This window comes from Podarcis melisellensis (genome assembly GCF_964234715.1).
Source record: "Podarcis melisellensis genome assembly, chromosome: 15".
NCBI classification, from domain to species: domain Eukaryota; kingdom Metazoa; phylum Chordata; class Lepidosauria; order Squamata; family Lacertidae; genus Podarcis; species Podarcis melisellensis.
This window is the reverse complement of record NC_138532.1, coordinates 41081753-41108019: the sequence shown is the minus strand read 5'-3', so window position 1 is coordinate 41108019 and position 26267 is coordinate 41081753. Positions and strand designations below refer to the sequence as shown.

At 45.9% G+C, this 26267-nt stretch overlaps 1 protein-coding gene across 1 annotated transcript in view; it reads left to right on the top strand.

Annotated features, from left to right (window-relative positions):
* DOC2B (double C2 domain beta) overlaps nt 1-26267 on the top strand; it is a 122599-nt gene that overhangs the window by 59176 nt on the left and 37156 nt on the right. Inside the window, exon 4 of the mRNA XM_081890572.1 lies at nt 2919-3028. Coding sequence (XP_081746698.1) covers nt 2919-3028 — 110 coding nt within the window. The remainder of the gene's footprint in view (nt 1-2918; nt 3029-26267) is intronic.

Below are 26267 nucleotides of genomic sequence, written 5' to 3'. Positions count from 1 at the left end.
CATTCCTCATGCTGTAGCTGATGTGGCCACCTACTGGTGGCCGTGTGAACTGCAGAGCCTGACGACACGTTACATTTCTATTTATATAGGGAGAAATGTACTTGAAAATTTGTGCCGATCTTCATCTGTCCTGACTTTAGCTTTGAACCAAATGTCGCCCGTGACTTTAGGAAGCTCCTTGACAGAGGAAGCCATCCTTCCTTGTACCAAGAGTGGCATCTTTTATTGCTCCTGCTATTAACTTGACATGCTAAATGCCCCCCAGTTTCCCCACTAATGCAGCCCTCACCAAGTAAAGATGATAAATGTAAGCCGCTGCCGAAAAATGTTCAGTGGACAAGTTCTTATACATCGATTTCATCAGAGCTCGTTACCTTGAAAAGTGGCCCGGTCGGGGAGAATGAACTGTCTCGCTTTACATCCAATTAGAGTGGAAATTGGATCTCTGTCCGGTTGTCCTCCTGATGCGGCAAATTAATGGGGAAGCCCTACCTGGAGGAGGAACCCGTGGGCCGGTTCCCCTACCGCTGCCCCTCCTTGCAAAATGATGCATCCATCTCCACTCTTGACGGAAGCTGACCTGTCTCAGGGCGGAAGGATCGGAATTAAATAAATTCTGTTGAGAGCTATCTGTCAGGATTCAGGGCCTGAAAGGGGAAGAAGAAGACGGATGAGGTGCAGGGGAGAGGGAGAGATTGAAAATGCGACTTGACTCAGAATCAATGACCGCTTCTCCCCTCGGGTTGTGCTTTGATGGCAAAGGGAGACTTCCTGGTGGATGAGGAAGGTTACCAGCTACCGAAGGACTTTTAATTTCTGTTTTAAGTAAATGAGCTGTTGGCGGGGATTGGTGTAGTTACATCAGGGCTGGGGAGACAGTTCTGCAGCCCGTAGAAGCAAAGGAGGTGCGTGCACAGGGGCAGTTGAATAGCTTCAGCCCCAGCTTCCATCTGTTGCAGTTGTGCATAGAAATCCGCTCCACTTCCCAGTGGGGAGGAGTTGCGGTGGGCCGCGTGGCTACCCACTCCCCACCGGGGGCAGGGGACTCTGTCCCCCGTTGCCTGGGGAATCTCAGCCACGTCAGAGCCCGGCCAGCCAATCCGGTGGCCAGGGGGGCGTGGCCGGGGCCGTTTAAATGGAGGAGCGAGCCAGAGGACATCCTCTTTGGCTCGCATCCTCAATCACCCGCCTCCCTCCATATTTTGCAGGTTAGGCAATGGCCTTGCTATGGACTTTGGTTGGTCGCCTTGGTTGTCGGAGGGGCCTGGTAGGAATTTTTCCACTTGGCAAATTGGCACTGGCCACTAGGTTTTTGCCTACCTCACTACTTAGTTAGGGTTGCGGTTAGGCATTGCTTGACCTTGTGTTGGAGAGGGGAGGTGCGGCCATCACCTGCCTCGCCATGCTTGAGGGTATTCCGTTAAAGGAATCCTGGGGTGTTGATCTAGTCTGAAGCCCGGCTGGGGGGCTAAGGTCCTGACACGACCCCGACGGGAACACCAGGGGGAGCCTGAGTTGGTTCGCATCGACAGGGCTCCCCCTCCCGGTGGCTTACCCTTACTGGACTTCCTGTGCAATGGGCAGGAGTCAGATATAGTCAGGTCCAATCAATGCCTAAGCCAATACTGCTCACATTCTGTAATTTCAATAAAGTTGTGGCCAACATTTGCCCAATATCATAAACCTGATATCCGTGTCCTTGTGTGAGTTATTCCCAACGAGGGGGTGGCTGCGGGGTCTCAACACGCAATTGCATCTCCAGTCAATGAAGCATATGCTTCGTTTTAGTCTATTTTAATTGTGATTCACATTTCTACTTTTCCTCCAAGGAGCTCAATGCAGCCTACCTTCTGCATTTCAGTGGGAGGGAAGTGTCAACAACAACACAGAAAATAATGTAATTTTTTAGGTAACATTCACAGACTTTTTAAAGCAAATATCACTCCTGTTTCCTTCTATAATTTACGCTCCTGACCGCAAACACACTTGCGAATTGCAAGGCCTTCCTCTCCTATCTCCATCTCCGATGGAACTGTCCAACATTTCCTGTTTCCCTTTCCAGTGCCATCGCTCAACATCCCTAATCTCTATAAACCTTGCATAGAACACGGAATGGCAATATTTAATCATGCAAGTAAAGGGGAAAGCAAGAAGACATCAGCCTCATTAAGAAACACTCCTTCGCGGCTTCTCAATCATGTCTCAATAAAAGCTTGCATTTTTATTTTTATTTTTTTTAAATGGGCCAAATGGGCCAAGGCAGCCATTTCTCTTTATGGTAGTGAGAAATCATTATGCCAAGATCTAAGGATATTTTAAAGGCCTGCCAACTGCAGTATATTCTCATCACTTATGGTCTCTCTCTTCCCTGAGACTTGGTGGAATCGCCCCAGCTGGATCCTGAGTCCTGCTAGGACTTCAGTTTGTCTGCCTTCCTGAAGTCTGCCCTGCCACGCAGCCACAGCTCTTCCCTTAAAAATAAAGCAAGGTACTAGTCCTCAGATTTCTGAATGACTTCATTGTCTACAACTTTATTAACATCTATCTACAACAGTGTTTCCCAACCTTTGGTCTCCAGCTGTTTTTGGACTACAATTCCCATCATCCCTGACCACTGGTCTTGCTAGCTAGGGATGATGGGAGTTGTAGTCCAAAAACAGCTGCAGACCAAAGGTTGGGAAACACTGATCTACAACTCTACTAGCATCTCTTGGTATTGTGAATATTACCGAACTTGGTATCTTCATGAACGTATCTAATAGACTGAGTTAAGCATTTGAAAAGTCTATTGAAACCAGACGTTATAAGTTCATTTTAGGCTGGGTAGTTCACAAGTCTTTGCATTGCATTTTTCTAACAATCCGGCACAAGGCATATTCACACCCTTTGTTATCTCCTCTTGTTTCTGCTGCCTGCAGGCGAATAAGCTGCGGACCAAAACCTTGCGGAACACCTTGAATCCCACTTGGAACGAAACCCTGACGTACTACGGGATCACCGACGAGGACATGATCCGCAAAACGCTCAGGTGAGTGGAACCCCCAGGGCTCCATCGCCTGGTGGCCCCAAGGAAATGGCCAGTTTTAAAGATGTATTCTGTGTGTATGTGTGTGCTATCATACCACGGTTCTGCATGGGAAGAACAATGGTTCGTTTCATACAGGTATGGAGAACTTCAGGCTGGGCAAGGCCTGATGTGGCCCTCTGCGCCTCTCTTTCTGGCCCTGGCCCGCCCCGTGGGCTGCTTTCGGCTGGCTGGAATGTGTGCTGGAAGCCTGATAATGCATTTTGGTTGCCTGGAAGGATACAGGGGGGGGGGAGGCAGTTCTGAGTGTGTGCAGAAACTAGCCTGCTATACCAAAACAAAATGGTCACTTGTGGCTCCACCCACTTTTCGATCTGGCCCCGCCCACCACTGACATGTGGCCCCCGGAAGCTTGCTCAGAAGGAACTGTGGCCCTCAGGCTGAAAAGGCACTCTCCACCCTTGACATAACACATTTCTTAGCCGTCTTCCAAAAACACAGAGTTTTCCCGAGGCGGCATTCAGCATGTAATAAAATCAGCTTGAATTGCATATTCAAAGAGTCAGCCAGCCTTCCACAAAACTGGCACCTGCCAGATGTTCTTGGCCTACAATTCTCATTAGCCGCAGCCAGCTTGGCAGGTGAGGGGATAACTAATCACAGAACAATTAAGAAACATCTACCAACCTAATCTGCCCCTTCTGTTAAAAGCAGTGATAAGGAAGCTCTGGATCCCAAACTTTTTTGCCTTTCATTCTATAAAGTCATCCCCAGTCCTCACTACCCTACCCTGTGCAAAGCTTTATTATTTTTAAAATAAATTTATTGTACCAGCCCAAGGCCATGACAAACCCATATGATCAGTCCGAAATACAACTCAAGCAGCTGCAAATAAAAGCAGAGACCATATATTGGAAGATAACCGATAGCAGGGATACGGTCACAGCTACACAAACTGAGTTTCAGGTTAGGCCTCCGAATCGCCCCTTACAATTTATGTCAATTTTAACTGGTGCCTCCTCCCTAATATTTTTTTGCCACCAGAGCAAAAGGGGCCAATTTATGGGTCAGGAAGGCCACTCAACGGCCCATGCAACCGTTCTGTCAGAGAGAACCCGCTTTCTTGTACAAACAGGGATTTTAGAAAGTGTCTCGCTGGATCTGCGTATAAGGGACAAGTCAACATATCATGGAAAATATATTCCACCTGAGGTTGCCCACAGATAAAAGAGGCTGTCTGTATACAGTATCTTATTCTAATGATCATCCAGAACAGAAGAAGACATCACTTGAAATCGCAACTCAGTAAAAGCTGTAAAAAAATAATTAAACACAGAACAATAAAGAAACATCTAACATCCTAATCTACTCCTTCTGTTAAAAGCAAGGATATAGGGAACCTCTGTGTTAGTGGTTCCCAAACTTTTGGGGGGGGAGCAATCCTTTTTTAATAATAATTTTGTTTTTTATACCCCGTCCATCTGACTGGGTTTCTCCAGCCACTCTGGGCAGCTTCCAGCATATATAAAAACATAATAAATGTCAAACGTTAAAAGCTTCCCAGTACTGGGCAGCTTTCAGATGTCTTTCCCAGTGCCCCCTACCCCACCCCATAGAAAGCATTATTCAGAATAGCAGCTTGCATGACCCACTATGGAAGACAACGACACAATAAAATTTGAAACGGTAACAATCAGTTGCACATTTGTTCAAAATCCAATTAAAACTGTTTTATTAATTCCACAAAATTGACAGAACTTGATCCCGTGTGGCCAGCAATTACCAAAATTACTGGCTAGCTTGTGACTTGTGACAACAAGACTAGGACTAGCCACCTGAGAAACAGTTTCTATTCAAATGCGATTTCGGTTTTAAACGCAGTGTAAGGTAGTCTCGATGGGAGTATATTGTTTTTAATTACGGGGTATCAGAGTTTTTAGGGGGCTAACCAGGCTGGGATAGCTGGGATAGCAGTTTTGTTGGTTTCTGAATGTCTGATGTAGATTTTCAATTTTGTTGTTCTGTATGGGGCAAGGACAATAAAGATTATCGTATCATAACTCAGAATCGCAACTACAAATAAATATGGTGGAAAGAAAATAGCTTTGGAAGCAACTGGAGCAGTAAAACGTTAGCCACAAAGTGAGGGACGTGTTTTGCTCCAGGCTCTAGCCTGGTTAATTGCAAATAAGTGATCAACAGACATGGAGGGGCACATCTGCTGCCCCCTTGCCCCCTAGGGAATCCCACCACCCCAGGGAATGGCACTCACTTTGGGGACCCTCCGCACTGATTAAGTGATCAATTCAGAGTCATGAAATTGTGATGGGCAGAAACCGTGCCTGGGTTCTGTGGCATTCTGAGTCGCAGACGTTATCTGCTTTCTCATCTCGTCCCGTTCAAAGCAGCATCTCTCTACGGCGCAGTTTGGGATTCCATTCAGATCCTCGATAGAGCCATTAAAATCTCCTTTCTCAGCAGCAGATCAGGGCAGCATTCTTATTTATCGAGGGCCATCATTTGCACTTGCGTGGCTGCTCTGGCATCAATCAGCGTCCCCTCCTGAGAAGGGTGCTTGATTTATAAGCCACCTGGCTTCAGGAGATAGCTTCCGAGAATCTATCTTATGAGCACTTCATCACCTTAAAGGTTCGCAATTCATCAGCTACTATGTGCAAGGATGTGTGTGTGTGTTTACACAACTGGCAGCAGCAGAGCTGGAATTAAACCTCTTTCCCCTCCCCAGATCTGCTAAGTTTATTTTCATTTTTTATGCTTCTAGCTGAAGAAACAGTTCATCGATTGCAGATTCTTAGGCTAAGAGGAGTATTAGATTTCAAGGAGAGCTGAGCAGGCAGGGTGGTTTGTGAGACCCTGAGCGAGACTTACCGTATTTTTTGCTCTATAAGACTCACTTTTTCCCTCCTAAAAAGTAAGAGGAAATATGTGTTCGTCTTATGGAGCGAATGCAGGCTGCGCAGCTATCTCAGAAGCCAGAACAGCAAGAGGGATCGCTGCTTTCGCTGCACAGCGATCCCTCTTGCTGTTCTGGCTTCTGAGATTCAGAATATTTTTTTTCTTGTTTTGCTCCTCCAAAAACTAGGTGCGTCTTGTGGTCTGGTGCGTCTTATAGAGCGAAAAATATGGTATATAGCAAAGCTGTGTCTTGCCACTGCATTAAAAAAAAACGTTCTGTTGTGAGGCCCTTTAAATTCTGCGCCCAGAAAAGTGCTGTTCTGCAACCGGGATCATTTCTGCAAGTCAAGTAAAACTGCATAGATTCTCCAGTGTTGCAGAATGTGTTCTTTGCTGGTGGTGATTGTTGGCCAGGGCTCCAAAGCTGAGTCAGTGAGCCAGATGGATTGCTCTCTTAAAATGTTGCAATTGACTGTAGCAGTGCTTTGGTTAATCAAACAGCATATTTTCATTTGGATTGCTTATAAAATAATAATTCAGGAGGTGGGGAACATTTAGGGAACTAGCCTAGTCCCCCTAGTCCACTGACCGCACACCGCTGGTACAAGTGCAATCTGCTGGCATGAGGGTCTTCAGGAAATGCAGCGGTTAATCTTAAATACAGCTACAGCTATGGCAGGTGCCCTAATGGCCAAAGCTTTGGTCATTGATCTGAGACTGTCACACCACCTGACTACCCTATACAGTAATACCTCATGTTACGTTTGCTTCATGTTATGTTTTTTCAGGTTGCGTCGCATGGCGACCTGGAAGTACTGTGAAGGGTTACTTCTGGGTTTCACCGCTCACACATGCGCAGTAGCGCTAGATCGTGCTTCGCGCATGCACACAAACACCAAATCGCACCTGTGTAGATACGGTGCTTCAGGTTGCGGGCTTTTCATCTTGCGAACGGGTCTCCGGAACGGATCCCGTTCGCAGCCAGAGGTACCACTGTGTATATAAATAGGAGCTGGGCTAGTTTATCTTAAGGCTGAGAGCATTTCTGCAATCTCTCGCTATGCCCAGTAGGGGGCACCGTCTGCTCCCTTCTCTTTTGGCGAAAGCACGTCAAAGTGCAAGTAGATAAATAGGTACCACTCTGGTGGGGAGGTAAACAGCGTTTCTGTTTGCTGCTCTGGTTCGCCAGAAGTGGCTTAGTCATGCTGGCCACATGACCTGAAAGCTGTACGCTGGCTCCCTCGGCCAATAAAGCGAGATGAGCGCCGCAACCCCAGAGTCGGCCACGGCTGGACCTAATGGTCAGGGGTCCCTTCAGCTTTACCTAGACCAGAACCCAAACTTGGGTCTCCAGGTGCTTTTGGACTACAAATCCCATCACCCTTGACCACTCGTCCTGCTAGCTAAGGATGATGGGAGTTGTAGTCCAAAAAAACTAGCTGGAGACCCGCGTTTGGGAGACCCTGTCCTAGACCCAAGGTGGCAGGAGAAGTGTCTCTGCCTCCTGAGAGGTGGTGTGGACCAGAGAAACGCGCACACAGCAGGCAGGCCATACTATCCTAGTGTCTGAGAGTGCTGTGTTCGAGAGAGGCTCTAACAAATTGGAGAGAGAGACAAGGGCAGAGAGGGAGGGCTGCTGCGGAGGGAACAGAGGAGATGCGAAAGGATCCTCACTCGCAATTTGCCCCCACTCTGGCAGAGGCCCCCACATGCCTCAGGAGTCCTCTCCTGGGTCCTCGGCCAGTCCTCCAGTTGCATCATCCTCATATAGAAATATAAATAAAATTATTATTATTATTATTATTATTATTATTATTATTATTATTATTATTATTTATCCAGCCCATGAGAGGGTCCGTGCGCAGTCCTCCTGCCCGCGGCTGACAGTAGCTGGGATCCAGTGACACCTGGGGTGGGGGCAAAGTCTCCCCACCTCTTCCTCTCCAAACGACCCCCCTTTTTTTTGCTGCCCCTATTCCATCCCCACTCCCCCAGTAACAAAAACCCAGAGCGTGATGCAAGACCGCAGGCCCTCTCAGGTCCCCAGGAGCCGTGAAACTTTCCATCTCACCAGATCGCTTCATCTCGCCTGGAAAATATATATATATATTAGTCATACCTCAAAAGTGCCACAGGCTTGTCAGCTTACAAAGCCCGTGTGGTTTTTATTTTTATTTTTTTTCTGCTGTTTCTCCCCACTCATTCCTCCCCTCCACCCTGCTTTAAAGTTCCCAGGTATTTGTACCATGAAAATTGATTTAAAGGGAAAATAGCTCAGAAGAGCTGTTTTTGCTCAAACACAGCAGGTGCTGCAAATGGGTTCACTGTCGCTTCAGTTTCTGCTTCTGTTGAAGTGGAACCCAGGGCGGTGGGGGGGGGGAGGTTTTTTCTGGAAATTGGTCAGACTCTGAGATTGCATAAGGAAGATGAACTGCGGGTGGGTGGGTTGCATTTGACTTTTAACCCTTTTCATTGTGGTTTTGCATTGCGGACTGTCTTCGAGAGAGGACTGTTTTGGCCTAAAAATGGCAGTATATGTTTGGTTTTTGCTTTTTTAAAAATCTAAACAAGTAAATCGAAATTGCCCAATTGTGCCTCGAAAGCCCCTTCCGCATCCTCTTCAGCTGTTGAGAGGCTGAATCAGCACCATGGACAGAGTCCGGCCTTTCAGTGTTATTGGCTGCTTACATCAACAGCCCAGATCGAACCAAGGTTGATTCATAGAATCATAGAGTTGGAAGAGATCCCAAGGATCATCTAGTCCAGGCCTCCTCAAACTCGGCCCTCCAAATGTTTTTGGGACTACAACTCCCATGATCCCTAGCTAGCAGGACCAGTGGTCAGGGATGATGGGAATTGTAGTCTCAAAACATCTGGAGGGCCGAGGCTGAGAAAGCCCAATCTAGTCCAACCCCCTGAAATATAGGAATACACATCTGTCTCATAAGGGGATTGAACCTGCAACAATGGCATTATCGGTATCAAACTCTAGAGATCCAGCATGGTGTAGTGGTTAAGAGCGGTGGACTCGTAATCTGGTGAACTGGGTTCACTTCCCCGCTCCTCCACATGCAGCTGCTGGGTGACCTTGGGCCAGTCACACTTCTCTGAAGTCTCTCAGCCTCACTCACCTCACAGAGTGTTTGTTGTGGGGGAGGAAGGGAAAGGAGATTGAGTTTTATATATCTATATAATTTTTACTAGCTTTTTAACATACCATTTTCAACAATAATTAAACATACTTTTACATCTTATTCAAGTTATTTGACTTCCATCAGTCCTGTCTGAAAATTTTCCAGTCTAATCTCTTAGTTTGCATTTCTTATTTTCCCTATTACATTTCAAACTCATAACCAATATCTTTATCTTTTTCTACTTTGCAACACTTCGTTTATTTCTCCTTACAAAACTACTTGTAGTTCTACTAGCGTAATTTGTTGATTACAGTTGCTCTTCAAATAATTCCTATACTTCTTCCAATCTTCTGTAAATCTCTGGTCCCGCAGGTTTCGAATCCTTCCTGTCATTTTGTCCAATTCTGCATAGTCCATTAATTCCGTCTGCCATTCTTCTTTCATTGGAATTTCTTCTTGCTTCCATTTCTGGGCTAACAATACTCTTGCAGCTGTTGCTGCATATAAGAACAATTTAACATCTTGCCTATTAATGTCTTGGCCTATAATACCAAGTAAAAATGCTTCTGGTTTTTTTAAGAATGTATATTTCAACAATAGAAATATAGGGAAAAGAAATATAGTGAAAGGATATTGTTAGTCGCTTTGAGACTCCTTAAGGGGAAGGAAAGGCGGGATATCAAGTCCAAACTCCTCCTCCTCCTCTTCTTCTTCTTCCTCTTCTTCCTCTTCTTCCTCTTCTTCTTCCTCCTCTTCTTCTTCTTCTTCCTCTTCTTCCTTCTCCTCTTCTTCCTCTTCTTCTTCTTCTTCTTCTTCTTCTTCTTCTTCTTCTTCTTCTTCTTCTTCTTCTTCTTCGCAACTGAGCGTGGTTGCTTACTTTTTATTCTATTTTATTGCATTTATATCCTCCCCATTTTATCCGCCCAGGAACCCTGTGAGGCAGATTGGGCTGACAGAGAAAGTGACTGTTCAGCCAGTGAGTTTCATGGCCAAGTGGGAATTTGAACCCTGGTCTCCCAGGCCTTTGCCCAACAGTCCACCTTGTCCACCATTCTTGCTCAATGGCGGGATCCAGCTCTGTTTGCATTTGCAAGTGCTGCTGTTGGTATATAAAGCCCTTAACGGTTTGGGACTAGCTTAACTGAAATGCTGCCTTGCCCCATATATGCCCACGTGTCGTGGGCTGTCTTGGGTGGAGAGGAGTGGTGGGAGGCACTGGCTGGGGAGGCACCCAAGGGAACCGCCAGGGGAAGAAGGCTCAGAGCCAGGGGGTTGGTGGTGGTGGGGATGGTGAGTGGTCAGAGGGAGAAGAGGGGGCAGACCGGCAGGAAGAGATGTTGGAAGATGAAGTGGCAACAGGGTTAAGTGAGCAGGAAGCAGCTGGGGCAGAGAGCAGTTCAGACACAGAGGCGGGAGAGGAGGGGGACAAATAATAATAATAATAATAATAAATTTTATTTATACCCCGCCCTCCCCAGCCAAGACCGGGCTCTGGGCGGCTAACAACCAATAATAAAAACAAGTTGATTAAAATAGAATTTAAAAAACAAGATTAAAATACAACATTAAAAGATTAAGATGCAGCCTCTTCACAGGAGGAGAAAGGAAAAAAGAAAGAGGGGGAGGGAATCAAACTGATTCTAAGCCAAAGGCCAGGTGGAACAACTCTGTCTTACAGGCCTTGTGGAAAGAAATCAGTTCCTGCAGGGCCCTGGTCTCATGAGACAGAGCGTTCCACCAGGCTGGGGCCAGTGTTGAAAAGGCCCTGGCTCTGGTTGAGGCTAATCTGACTTCCTTAGGGCCCGGGACCTCTAGGGTGTTGCTGTTTATGGACCTTAAGGTCCTCCGTGGGGCATAACAGGAGAGGCGGTCCCGTAGGTACAAGGGTCCTAGGCCGCATAGGGCTTTAAAGGTCAAAACCAGCACCTTAAACCTGACCCTGTACTCCACCGGGAGCCAGGGCAGGGCAAAGGGCAAAGAGGAATCAGACTGAGCCAATAGCCAATGAATTCTAGCTCGGGGCAGGTCACTCCAATGGACCACCCTGCAGACATTTGGTGTTTTTATTTTTAATTTAGAAAAGAAGGCAGATGGAAGGACATATTAGCAGATTGCAAAATTACCTGTGCTGTGGAAGAAGGAGACAGGCATTAGATTTCCACACACACCCTTCCCATCTCATAATTAGTGCCGCATTGAAAATTCCTTCTGTGTTTTTCCTCTAGCCATTCTGCATCAGTTGATGAGAAAAGAAATTACATTTGGACATTATCAAAGAGGATATAAAATTTATTTACATTTTTCAAGGGGGGGGGGAGACAGGATTGCTTTTTTTTGGCGGCCTCACCTCCCGTTCAATGGGCTGCAGCCAACTCAGCTTTACTCAGAGTAAACCCGCTGAAATTAATGGGCTGCACACAACTCTATTCTACTCAGAATAGACACATTGAAATTAATGGGCTGCATGCGGACACTGAGGTCCAACTGTGAGGGCCTTCTGGTGGTTCCCTCACTGCGAGATGTGAGGTTACAGGACACCAGACAGAGGGCCTTCTCGGTGGTGGCGCCCGCCCTGTGGAACACCTTCCCACCAGATGTCAATGAAATAAACAACTACCTGACTTTTAGAAGACATCTGAAGGCAGCCCTTTAGGGAAGTTTTTAATGTCTGATGTTTTATCCTTTTTTTAATTATTATTATCATTAATTCTATTGGGAGCTGTCCAGGGTGACTTGGGAAACCCAGCCAGGTGGGTGGGGTATACATAATAAATAATAATAATAATAACAATAATCCAATTCTGTTCCACAATGGTCTAACCACTGAAATTAAAAGGCTGTGTCCATCTCAGTTCTACTCAAATTGAAATTACTGGGCTGTATCAACCTTGGTTTTACGCAGAATAAGCCTGCTGAATTTAATGGATCTAAGACATGCCCATTCATCTGATGGGTCCACTCTGCACAACTAATGTTGCATACAGCCTAACGAACCCAATTTAGTCATGCCCATTAATTTCAATGGTAATTCATGGCTTCTCCCTCCTTGACACCAGGTCAGACATGGTTGTCCCATCCAGCCCAGTATTGTCTACACTGACTGGCAGCAGCTCTCCAGGGTACCAGGTGGGGGCTCTTTCCCAGGCCTACCTGAAGATGCTGAGGGTTGAACCCCTGTGCTCCTGCATGCAAAGCTGATGCTGTAACAGTGAGCTATGTCCCTTTGCCTAATCACAGCCCCCATGGCTGTGATTGGGAACCTAGGAAGCTGCCATATGCTGAATCAGACCATTAGCCCATCTGCCTTAGTACTGTCTGCTCTGACTGGCAGAAACTCTCCAGGCAGGAAATCTTTGCCAGCGCTACCAGGACTTGCCACTGGAGATTGAACCCGGGTCTATCTGCATGCATGCTCTACCAGCTGAGCTTTTCACCTCCAGTTAATGTATCTGTTAATGCAAACCTAGACAGCATCTTAAAAAGCAGAGACATCACCTTGCCAACAAAGGTCCGTATAGTTCAAGCTATGGTTTACCCAGTAGTGATGTATGCAAGTGAGAGCTGGACCATAAAGAAGGCTGATCGCTGAAGAATGGATGCTTTTGAATTATGGTGCTGGAGGAGACTCTTGAGAGTCCCATGGACTGCAAGAAGATCAAACCTCTCCATTCTGAAGGAAATCAGCCCTGAGTGCTCACTGGAAGGACAGATCCTGAAGCTGAGGCTCCAAGACTTTGGCCACCTCATGAGAAGAGAAGACTCCCTGGAAAAGACCCTGATGCTGGGAAAGATGGAGGGCACAAGGAGAAGGGGACGACAGAGGACGAGGTGATGGGACAGTGTTCTCAAAGCTACGAACATGAGTTTGACCAAACTGCGGGGGGCAGTGGAAGACAGGAGGGCCTGGCGTGCTCTGGTCCAGGGGGTCACGAAGAGGCGGACACGACTAAACGACTAAACAACAATGCATCTGGGCTGGATCTCTAATGCTGGACTCCAGATGTTCCAGAGGTCAACATCCGTTTTTTCATTCCACATCTCCCCTCTCTGGAGATCCACGTTCTGCAGCCTTCGTTTTCTGTCAGCATTTCCTATTTTAAAAATCCCACAATATCTTCAGCTGAGCACCTGACAGCTGTTCAGTGTTGTTGTTTAAGTGAAGTCTTTTTACCTGTAAAGAAAACAGTGTGGGAAAATATTTTTTTAAAAAATAAATAAAATAAAAGCAAAATGTCCCATAAAAGCAGGTTCCAGAGGCTTGCTGGCTAACCTGTCTGACTTCCCAGTTAAAAGCCCATAGGGGGGCCTTATGAGAAGTGTTTTGCAGCAGTTAGAGCAGGCATAGGCAACCTCAGCCCTCCAGATGTTTTAGGACTACAACTCCCATGATCCTTAGCTAACAGGACCAGTGGTCAGGGATGATGGGAATTGTAGTCCCAAAAACATATGGAGGGCCGAGGTGGCCTATGCCTGGGTTAGAGTGTCAGACTAGGACCTGGGGGAGACCAGGGTTCAAATTCCCACAGAGCTAAGATCTTCCCTGGGGTTACCTTGGGTCTGTCACTGTCTCTTCGACTGACCTACCTCACAGGCTTGTTGTCGAGGATAAAATGGAAAGGGGCGGAATAATATACATTACCTTGGGGTTATTGAGTGAAAAGTTGGGATACAAATGTATTGATGCTGTTTGAGGAGGACGATAATTAACAATGTGAGAATTACTCCATCCTTTTGGTTGACTCTGTTCCCTGCATTCCCTCCTTATTTAATACCACTTTTTTAAAAAGTCAGAGGTTGATTTCTTTTTGTGTTCTTCTGTCTCGGTTTTCTCATCTGCTCACCTGCCTCCTCCAAATTAAGCCAGGTGATAATTAAAGGAGCTACTGTGTATCTTTCCGGCTTCACACCCCACTCTCTGGAGCATCCCCGAATACATTTTAACGCATCTTTGGTGTTAATTGACTGAGACTTCAGCTCAGTGCATATTCAGGAAGCAACTGAATATGCTGAGTCCCCCAAGGTTTTTTGGGGGGAACTTTAAGTGGGTTAAAGCTAACAACTTTTCTTGAACTGGATGTGTAACTGAAGTTCACTGGTGAATAATAATAATAATAATAATAATAATAATAATAATAATAATAATAATAATTTATTTATACCCTGCCCATCTGGCTGGGCTTTCCCAGCCTCTCTGGGCGGCTTCCAAAAAAATATTAAAATACTGTAATGCATCAAACATTAAAAGCCTCCCTAAACAGGGCTGCCTTCAGATATCTTCTAAAAGTCTGGTAGTTGTTGTTCTCTTTGACATCTGGTGGGAGGGCGTTCCACAGGGTGGGTGCCACCACTGAGAAGGCCCTCTGCCTGGTTCCCTGTAACTTGGCTTCTCGCAGTGAGGGAACCGCCAGAAGGCCCTCGGCACTGGACCTCAGTGTCTGGGTAGAAGGATGGGGGTGGAGATGCTCCTTCAGATATACTGGGCTGAGGCCGTTTAGGGCTTTAAAGGTCAGCACCAACACTTTGAATTGTGCTTGGAAACGTACTGCAGAGTTAGAAGGGACCACAGGGTTTGTCTTGTGTTTAGCCTCCCCTACCAGAGACAGTATACCTCTCTGAATACCCAGTTGCAGGGAATTATAAATGGGGAGAGTGTCAGTTTTAGTTTATTAGTTAATTTTTCTAGTAGGCCTGTTTCCCATACTATTTGGTACCATTAGTCCATACTTACTCCTGACAGGTCTCTCCAGTGTCTGGTTATGGTGTCTCTGGCTGCTGAAACTAGGTGGGTTATGAGTTCTTTGTGGTGTAAATGGGCATTGTTGTCTTGGAAGATGTTTAGTAGGGCCAATTCTGGGGTGATGTCTAATACTTGCTTAGTTATTTTACATATTTCTCGTGTGGCTGTTGTCCAGAATAGTTGGATTTTGGGGCACTCCCACCACATGTGGAGGTATATGCCTGTGGAGGTGCACCCTCTCCAGCATTTTGGTGAGGTTCCTGTGCATATTAGTGGGCGTTTAGACCACATTCTGGTCCATTGAATGGGGTTAATCTCATAGCCTATGTCATTCTAACAGAAGAAGACGCCTTTACCCTGGTATGGCTCCCCTTTATCATGTACACAGCCTAACAAGACAATGACAAAAATCCACCAACAGCATACAAATCAATATGGCTAACCTGATCCAAAACACCCACCCACTCACACACGAAAACAAAGATCACCACAGCCAATCACAAACAAACAACCACACCCTAGGCCAACCCCAACCTCTCTCACCACCAAAGGAACACAAGTGAACAGCACAAGCAACGCTGACACCAAACCCTACATACATTAAGCATATAGAAACATCGCCACCCGACCCCACCCCCACCCATCTTCCTCCCCACCCCCTTTTTCCCCCTCCCTCTAATGTCTCAACAAATGAAACGGTTTTGTAAAAATGTTACATGGAAAAAATACAAGAGATATTACACATACTTCTGTAAAACAAGAAAATATTTAATTAAAAAAATAAATAAAAATGGGGAGAGTGCTTTTGTGCCTGCGGACTCCCCAATAGGGCATCTGTTTGGCTACTATGAAAACGGGATGCTGTACTAGATGGGCCGTCCTTTCGCCCTCTCCAGGTGCAGGGCTGCCCCACTTTGTGACGCTACACATGCACATATATTTATATAGGCAGATATAACATGGGCATGGAATTGAAAGACAAGACTATAAGTGAGGCGGTTGTGTCAATACTAATCCTTGAAACAGAGGCTGAATTTAACTAAAATCCAGGGTGGAGGGGTGGGGAGAGAAAGACTTTTTATTAACCTGTAAATATTGGCATCCCTAAGGAAGGTCACCTTGATTGGGTTGGTCTTTCAACACCCGGCCAAGACTTTTGTTTCTTTCTTCTTCCAAGCCTTTAAAGATCTTGTCTTCTGGTCTCTTTCTGCTACGGTTTGTGGTTTTTCGCCTCCTGTATTTGATGTGGATTTGAGCTGCTGCTCCTTTTTTATTGTCCTTTATTCTGCCAGTCTTTTATATCTGCCTTTTATGTTGTTTGCGATTTTTAAAGCTTACTGCGGGGTTTAATTGCTGCATTGTTCTCCGCATTAACGTTTTATTTTTCCTGGTACGGTGCCTGGAGAATTTATTTTATGAGATGTCTTAGAAATCCAGGGTTGTGGCCAGTGCTAATGCTACCCAGAACAGACTCATTAAAATTAAGGAACATAATATGTGCTCCAAATGTGTAAGAAATCCATATTTTAGTGTGGCAGCACCTGTGGAACTCCCTGCCTCTTGACAGACGCTTTCACTGTTCTCTTTTTGGTGCTTCTTAAAATATTGCCGTTTAAGCAAAGCCTGTCCAGAAATCCAGAAGTTATGATGTTTTTATTGTAACGATCTGCATGTGATCTTTTATATGTATGCATTTTAATTCTAAAAATGCTTAATTGAAGTTTTAGAAAATAATAACAACCTTGCATGTTATCTATAAAACTGTAGAAAATAATTACCTGCCAGTTTGCAAGTATGATCTAATACATTAAATATTATTGTATGCTGTTGCCAGCCATCAGCTATAATATATTGTTGCTTGCGGGGAAGGGGGAGCAGGGTGTATGTTTAATTCCCCTCTCTTTTTTTCCTATTGGTTATCTGAATAATCTTTTGAATGTATTTAAATATCTTCCCCCCTCCCCCCTAGAATTTAAATGTTTTATATTTTTTAAAACCACTTATAGAAGTTTTCTTGCAATCAAGTGATGTGTGAATGTGTGTGTGTGAAATGAAATGAAAGAAATCAAATTACCGGTAGGTCCATTCATTTCAATGGGCCTGCTCTTGTGTAAAACTTAAGCTTGGCACCACCCACAGATACTTAATAAATAAATGTGAATATTCTGTCTCTCCTTTTCACGCTGATGAAGATTTGGTCCCAAGAGATTGTTTATGGTGCTCTCTCCCATCCTGTCCCTCTCGTATTTCCTTCTGGGCTCTGGGGATTTGATCCTGGTACCTTCATGTTTTTACAATTTTATTGTTGTTCTATTATTAGTAGCAATCATACACTTTATCGTTTATAAATCTCTGTCCTGAATCTGGATCTTATAGCAAAGTGGGATGGTATTCTTTGTGCTTTTTGATGCTGCTCTGGGTTGATTTATTGGGTGTGTTGCCTCAATGGCGTTGCTGAGGTGTGACTAATGGATGTAAATAATCAATCAATAAGACAGTAGGGTGTGATCATTAGAGCCTTGGGGCACCATAAAGATCAAAACAAAACAAAAATACTATGGCATATACCAGCCTTTGCTGCTGTGGTAAGTCCTGAATGATGTTGTCGTTTTGGAATTTAATTGGGAAGGGAAGATCACTGGGTGACTTGGGGGCTCTGCTGTCTCAGCCTGACCTACCTCAAATGGTTCTTGTAAAATGAGGAAATCTCACCCCTCTTCTTTTTGGGAGGGGTGTCCATCAAGCTCCATACTGCCTACACTGACTGGCAGCAGCTCTCCAGGGTTTCAGACAGGGGGATTAAACCTGGGATGTTCTGCATTCAGCACAGGGGCTCTACCATGGAGTTATGATCCTTTTCTCAACTAAGATTCCAGTCCTCAAGATTCTGAATCGAAGGTTGACGTAAAAAAGAAACCAAGGAATACTTGACTGAAAGTGTAATCTTACATTCACTTACCCGGGAGTAAGCCCCATTGCACTCAATGGGTTTTACTTCTAAGATTGCGCTTTCGTGCTTGTTGCCTTGATTATATCTGCCAGCATCTGAAAATCTAATGAACGCAGCCTTTCTCAACCTGTGGGTCTCCAGAGGTTGTTGAACTACAATTCCCATCAGCCCTAGCTAGCAAGGCCAGAGCTGAGGGATGGTGGGAGTTGTAGTCCAACAACATCTGGGGACCCCCAGGTTGAGAACCGCTGAACTAGTGGAAGGAGGTCAGATCCACACACCATACATTCCTACTCTTAAACCACGAAGAATCCTAGGAACTGTAGCGTGCTCAGGGCACCGGGAACTGGAGCTTGGTGAGGTTAGTGCTCTTAACAGCCAACAACTCACACAGGCTCCTTTGAGGGAAGCCACGGCCGTTAAAAGTCGCCCCCAAAGGCTCACTCTTCCTCCCTTTTCTCCTGAGGAGGGACGGATGCAGTTGCCAGTTTGTCAGTTGCACAGATGTCAAAAATACTCCCCACAGCCCTTCCTCAGCTACTGATTCTTGTGTTGATGGGGAACTTTTCCAGCTAAAGTGACACACACACCATTGGCTTTGCTTCAAATCTCTTGGCAGCCAAGGCTAGCAAAGTCCCACTGAGGGAATCATCCAAGTCCCCTTTTGTACACAACACAGCTGGAGCGAGGAAAGAGGTTTTTTGGAGGAGCCAGCTCAGATTCCGCTGAGTCACCTTTTTTGCTGAACCGCTTCCTCATAATTACCCAACATTAACAATCTCTGGCTGTTTCTCCGCGAAGGTTCGTTTCTGGGGTTGTTTGTTTGCGTGTTTGCTTTTTGGAAGAAGCTTTCTCCCTTTCTGTCTCTCTCCACCTTGCCCAGGCAGAGTCTGGCAGGGACCAGATCACCGCTGCACACTCTGCGTGGTACCCGGGAGGGATGCGGCTGGCATCCTCGCTCTGTTCCCATGGCAACGGAACCTCCAAAAGATAACCTAGGAGGCAGCGAGCTTTGGAATGAAGGTCCCCCTCCACTTCAACAGGCTCAAGTGGGCTAGAGATGTTTCTAAAAGACAGCGGGGTGGGGGTGGGATTCATACAACAAACTTGAGAGCCTTGCAGGCTCAGCGCCAAATGGGGGCCCATCTAGCACAGCGTCCTGTCCTCACGTTGGCCAACCAGATGCCCTAATGGGAAGTCGGCAAGGAGGACTGGAGTGCGGCAGCCTCTTTCTTCACTTGGGATCCCCAGCAACTTGTAGGGGAGGGAAAGAACACAGCCATCAATAGTCTTAATCCTCTTTAAAATCCGTCCAAGGCAGCGGGTGCCACTACAGCTTGTGCGAGTGGCTTCCAAGATTTGTGTGTCTGTGTGTTTAGTTTTAGATGGGAGCAAGGGGAAGTTTTCCAACCATAGCTGCCCCTTATTTGGCGGGAAAGTCCCTTATCCCGGCGCTGTGTCCCGCTGCTGTCCCTTATTGATGATGTCCCTTAAATTTCCCAGGTTTCAAATGAAGCAGCTCCTCTCCCTCCCTCCCTGCCGGCCAGGGAGGAGGGAGGCTCCAACTGTGTTGCTTGGCTGTGTTGCTCACCCAATAAGGAGTCTAAGAACGACTGGGGGGTGGAGCTTGCATGCCTTGTGCTGATCAAATCGGCCGCGTTGCCTGGGGACTCGCCTTTGCTCAGCGCTTCCCAGCAGAGGGGTGACAGTGGTTTTCCTTGCTGCATCCCCTTTGCCGGGTTGCTGCGCTGTGGGAACCACTGCTTGAGGCTTCATTTGGCTGCTGGCTGGGCTTTCTGCCTTTGGCTTGGAGGGGCTCAGAAGTTGAATATACCTGTGTCTGAAAAATCCCTTATTTTGGATGCTGATCCCTTATTTTTGAGGCTGCTGGTCCCTTATTTTCAAATCTGTAATTTGACAGCTATGTTCCCAGCATGCTGGAAATGTCTCATAGAAGCAAATATTTCAGGTTCAGATGAGCAGTTCAGGCAGAGGCAGAGCAAGGTGGATGCAGTTAGTGTGGTCCGCCCCGGGTGTGACCTCCGAGGGGGGTGGCAAAATGCTGTGCGGCAGTCAACGTCTGTGAGAGACGCTGCGGCTTTGGCGCGCGCTGGCTGCGCAAAAAAAGCAATTTGGTTCCACAAAAAAATATGAAATAAAGTCAAACCATTTTTGCAGGCAAAACATAAATAAAATTTAAAAATTCAATGGGGGCGGGGATGAAAAGAAATTTTCCGCACCGGGTCCCACCTGACCTTTCTACGCCACTGAGTTCAGGTCTGTTCCCAAAGGCTAGCCCAAAATGTGATTCGTGGGATCAGCCATGATGTGTCTGGCACCTTCCAAAATTAACATCAACCAAAAATGTCGGGAAAAGGTGCAGCCTCAAAATTTAGGGGCTTAGCCATATATTCTGACCTTTAAAGTCCTAAACGGCCTCGGTCCAGTATACCTGAAGGAGCGTCTCCACCCCCATCGTTCAGCCCGGACACTGAGGTCCAGCGCTGAGGGCCTTCTGGCGGTTCCCTTGCTGCGAGAAGTGGGGTTACAGGGAACCAGGCAGAGGGCCTTCTCGGTAGTGGCACCCGCCCTGCGGAACACCCTACCATCAGATGTCAAGGAAATAAGCAGCTATCTTATTTTTAAAAGACATCTGAAGGCAACCCTGTTTAGGGAAGTTTTTAATATTTAATGCTGTATTGTTTTTAAAACTTGACTGGGAGCCGCCCAGAGTAGCTGGGGAAACTCAGCCAGAGGGGCGGGGTATAAATAAAAAATTATTATAATATATATATTATTATTATTCTCCTTGTTTTGGCGAGACCAGCTGCCTGCCTCATACTATCTGGCAGATGCAAAATATGAGCTTCGCTGGTCTGGATCAGGCCAAAGGCATATCTTGCCCACAGGGACCAACCAGGTGCCTCTGTGGGAAGGATCTGAGCGCAACAGCCACTTGGGTCTCCCAGCAACTGGTATTCAGAGGCATATCATAGCAGAGACACAGGCATTATGGGTTCTTGGTGATTGTTCTTACAGTATAGGACTCAAATCAAATGGACAGCACCATGTTGGCTACCCTGATAGAGGTGGGCGGAGCAAAGGGAAGGGCCACGTCGGCCCCAGGAGGAGCATGATGTATTTGAGAGGCTCCTAAATTTCACGGAATCCGTCTTCCTCCTCCTTTTTACTGAATCAAAACTGGAGACACTTTTTGCACTTTGTATTTGGCAGCGTTAACACTTTAAGAGTAAAAGAGACCTACTCTTGTCAAAGCTCTGAATTATGATTATGAGCAGCACCGGCTTCTGAAAACCGCAGGAGGGGAGAGTTGCTCTTGTGCTCAGGTCCAGTGCATAGTTAAACTATGGAACTCACTGCCACAGGAAACACCAGGCTCTCCTTATGTCCTTACTGATTTTTGAAGGGATATTGGCCTATACCTTTCACAGGCACTGTAAGAGATGCCGGTGGGCATCCGGACACCCATGGGCACCGCGTTGGCAACCCTGAGGAACCGGACAGGTCAATTGTGCTTCCAGGCCTCTGCAGCTGCTCAGCGCTGGAATTTAGGTGCCGACGGTTTCTAAGAGAGCAGAGCTTTGCACCTTCAATCATGCCAGAGTGGCAATGAAGGAAGGGGGGGGGATAGACCTTGCCACTGTGTTTGGCCGTGGTGCTTGGCAGGAAAAGAGCAGCTTTGATCCTATCCATTACTTTTACATTAAAGGGACTCTGAAATCAAATGTATCATGCTGTCCTGTAGACGTAATGAATGAGCTTTTCCCCTTCCAAAACAAGGTCCGCGGGGGTGTTGATGGATACAGATGCTCTTTCAGAAGGATCTGTCTGGTTTTCCTTTGACTTGGTTCTTGGGAGACAGCTCAGGGGACGTCTTGTGTTGTTGCTTTATATATATATATATATATATGTATATATATATATATATATATATATATATATATATATATATATATATATGCTTTCGTAGATTTTCACGGGTACAGGAATGCAGGTTTTGGTGTCCTCGGGTGTCTTCCCGTGTAAAAGTTGGGGTGTCTATGTGACGTTTCGACGAGGTCTCACTCGTCATCTTCAGGCTGGTGCTTTCGGCTTCTTGTTACTGGAACAGAGCAGGATCTCAGTGTTTGAGTTCCTATAAATACTGTTGAGGGGGTGTGGTGTATAGCCTCCAATGTTCTGGGCAGAGAGGAAGTTCCCAGGCTAGTGTGCCTTTTCTTCTTTTGTTCCTTAATTACTTGAGGGATATCTTGAGTGATTTCTTGAGTGATATCCTGAGTACCACTTAGGTGGGTCATTAGGTGTGGATTAGTTGCTAAAGTCTTTGTGTCTTGACCTCTTGAACTTTGTGAAGAGTTTTTCTGAGAAGATGGCTGTACTGCACTTAGTTGTGCTCTGGCTTGGCTTCGTGTATAGGGGCGAGCTGTGGTTTTGTGGCCTGTGTCAGCCAGATCTGTGTAGGGATTGCAGGGGGGTGCAGCATCCGGAGGTGCCACCATGGTTTGGCTACTGGATGGTGTCTGTAATTTATCTGTGGAGAGGGTCTGGGTTTGGGTCTGGTGTGGTTGATTGGTGATGGCGTTCTGTGTGCCTCTGGATCTGGTGTCAGTTTTTGTGGGGAGGGCTAATTTCCAGATGTCTGGCAAGCGGGATGTGTCGTCACGCTTGTTCATGTTGTGAGGGTGTTTCTCTATCTCGATGGCTTCCATGATTATTCTCTTGTGGTGATGTTCCATGTTAAAGAGCAATTTGGAATCTGCAAAATTAATTTCGTGTCCTGTTTCTTTCATGTGTTGGAAAAGAGAGGAAGTTTTTTCTTCTTTTTTGACGGCATTCTTGTGTTCTGCGATACGTGCATTTATTCGTCTGTTTGTTTGTCCAATGTACGTGGCTGGGCAGACTTTGCAGGGTATTTCATAGACCCCTTGGTTTTCCAACTGGATTTTATCCTTGGGGTTTCTGAGGATATTGGCTATTTTTTGGTTGGTGCAAAAGGCTGTTTTGATATTGTGTTTATGGAGGATTTTGCTAATTTTATCTGTAGTGCCCTTGATATAAGGAAGGAGGGCCATGCCATTGTTTTCTTCTGTGTCTTGGTTTTTGGGGGGTGTTTCTTTTTGGATTAGCTTCGTAACCTTGTTTTGCTGGTATCCATTGGCAATTAACACATTTGAGAGATTCTGTAACTCAGTTGTCAAGTGGTCTTTGTCAGCCAGGCGTTTGGTTCTGGAGATGAGAGTCTTGGCTACGGAGTTTATTTGTGCAGGGTGGTGGTGTGATTGTGCAAGATATCCCTCAAGTAATTAAGGAACAAAAGAAGAAAAGGCACACTAGCCTGGGAACTTCCTCTCTGCCCAGAACATTGGAGGCTATACACCACACCCCCTCAACAGTATTTATAGGAACTCAAACACTGAGATCCTGCTCTGTTCCAGTAACAAGAAGCCGAAAGCACCAGCCTGAAGATGACGAGTGAGACCTCGTCGAAACGTCGCATAGACACCCCAACTTTTACACGGGAAGACACCCGAGGACACCAAAACCTGCATATATATATATATATATATATATATTCACACACACACACACATATATTCAGTTTTGAAGACTTGAATACATTGACTTCAAATTCAATATACGCTTCTCTTACAAAATAAACAAGGTGACTTCTCACCCTTACCTCCGCGGTGTTTTTACTCCCACAAATATTCTGTCGCATTATTTGTCCATATCTAATACAGCAGTACCTCGGGTTAAGAACTTAATTCGTTCCAGAGGTCTGTTCTTAACCTGAAACTGTTCTTAACCTGAGGTACCACTTTAGCTAATGGGGCCTCCCGCTGCTGCTGCACAATTTCTGTTCTCATCCTGAAGCAAAGTTCTTAACCTGAGGTACTATTTCTGGGTTAGCAGGGTCTGTAACCTGAAGCATCTGTAACCTGAAGCGTCTGTAACCTGAGGTACCACTGTAATATCTTATTACATTTATTGACATTTTCCATCTGCTGCTCGTGATTCAAATCCTGCCTGTGATTTCGTTTGACTATAATGCTTTCTCAGACATGCCAAGAAGGGTTTCTGTTCTTCAGGCCTTGTGATCTTTTGACCCTGCACTGGAAAAGCTGCAAAGTGATGGCGATTGTTGACTTGCCTTAGCTACAGAACGGGGGTGGGCTGGGGCGAGTCTGTCTGTCCGGCTATGAGAGAAAGGAGGTGCAAATAGGCCTCAGCATATGTTTAACACATTCTTTAGACTGTCATGGCTTTCACCAAAGGATTCTGGGAGTTGTAGTTTGTTAAGGAGGGCGAGAGTTATTAGGAGACTTTCATTACCCTCAGCGAGCTACAATTCCCAGGGTGGTTTTGTAGCCTTTTAGACCTTTCCCATGGGTTGGATGAGTGTTGCTCCCAGGAGGGAGGGAGGAGCCAATGGACACCGAGGGTTGGTTCAGAGAAAGAGTTTATTTCTGCTTCCTAGGATAGCAGAAAGGCACTGCGTGATCAGTCACAAGCAAGCACACCTAAAAGCAGATGCATACAGCTTATATTCCCTTCAAGTCCCCTTTCCCCCGCTCCCCAGGAATTCAACCTCATCAGTTTGCATCCTTGAGCATGTTCCTCTACTCTTATCTTAGGGCTCCTGGCGCCATTCCCAAGCGTGGGGGCTGGCGCAGGCCTGTCTTGCATGGTCTGTGCATCAGTGTGGTCAGGATAGTTAACAACTGGTAAGATAAGACCATCCTGCCTCCACTCGGAACTGACAAGGCCATCCATTACGCCTTCATGGACTGATAAAGGAGAAGGCTTTGTTTATGCAGCTAAGTTTGTTTTATACAACTCAAGCTAGTAGATTTTAGCTAATGGATCCCTGGAGAAAGAATCAGGGAAATTTGGGGGAAATTTGGGGCCCAGTTCGGGTGACTGCACAATCAGGTTTGGGTATCCTGTTCCTTCAGTTTAACAATCAGTCCCTCTTTCCAGGGAAATTTGGGAAATGTAGTTCTGGGGTGAGAGTGTGTGGGTTTCTCTCAACACCTCTTGGCCCAAAACTACCATTCCCAGGATGCTCTGGGGGGAGCCATGACTGTTTGAAGTGGTATATATTGCTTCCAACGTATGCTAAGATTGTGAGCTACATCAGTTTCTGCTTTTCGTCTTTTCCAGACTTAAGGTCTCCACATTTCCACATCAATTAGGGATTTATTTATTTTTAAACCCTCATGAAAATCCACCACCATCTTCGTTTGTCTTCCCCTAATGTACACCTTTTAGTATCCTGTTTTGCCTGACATTTTTGCAAAATAGTTTTTTCCTAACACAATGCATTTTTTGTAAGTTATTTTCACTAACACAGACATTTATAGACATTTAACCCGAGCCTGTGCACTTTAGCACGCATTGCTGGGCTGGAGAACTGCGTTGCAAAATTCGGAAAAATGTGAATTTCAGAGGAGGGATGTGTTTTGTTTCGCATGTGCAAATTAGGTTAAGTTCACCTCTAAATGCAAACTGAATTGAATTTCTCCTCCAGCGTTCTGGGTAAGAGTCTCTCAACTCAGAAATAAGCCAAACTCTTTCCTTCCCATCTGTTCTGATCTTCCAAAACTGTCCCATCAGATGTCAAGGAGATAAAGAATTATACAACTTTTAGAGGACATCTGAAGGCAGACCTGCATCGGCAAGTTTTTCATGTTTGACATTTTATGATGTTTTTATTTGTGCTGGAAGCCGCCCAGAGTGGCTAGGGAAACCCAGCCAGATGGGTGAGGTATAAATAATAAAAATTTATTGTTATTATGACTTCAACCTACTAGGTGCTGCGACAAGAGCAGCAGAAGTTGCAGCATTCTGGAAAATAGAAGGGAAGATGCATGTTGGATTTTCCACTCTCTTTTCTCTATAGCAGGGGTAGGGAAATAATGGCCCTTCTAAGTGGCCTTTTGTGTGCCCTCACAGAGGGTGGAGAGGTGTGTACTGGCTTTCGTGTGGCTGGAATATAGCCTACCCTTTGTGGTTTAGGGTCCTCGTATCTATGGGACCGCCTCTCCGCAGAGGACCTTAAGGTCCATGAATAATCATAGTTTAGAGGTCCCGGGCCCTAAGGAAGTCAGACTATCCTCCACCGGGGCCAGGGCCTTCTCAGTGATGGCTCCGACCTGGTGGAATGCTCTGTTCCATGAGACCAGGGCCCTGTAGGATTTAACCTACTTCCGCAGGGCCTGTAAGACAGAGCTATTCCACCTGGCTTTCAATTTGAACTTAGCCTGATCTTTTATTCCCCTTCCTTCCCTCCCCCTCCCCTTTTTATGAGAATTACCCGCTCTAAGACCCCACAGCTAATTCTCCCCTGGTCTCCTCGCTGGCCCACATAGGACTAACTTAGCCAGCTAGCCCTGGTGATCATCTAATGTTTATTGGATGAATTTCCCCCCTAAATTGATTTTTGAATTCTGAATTTATTGTTATTCACATTTTACACTTCAT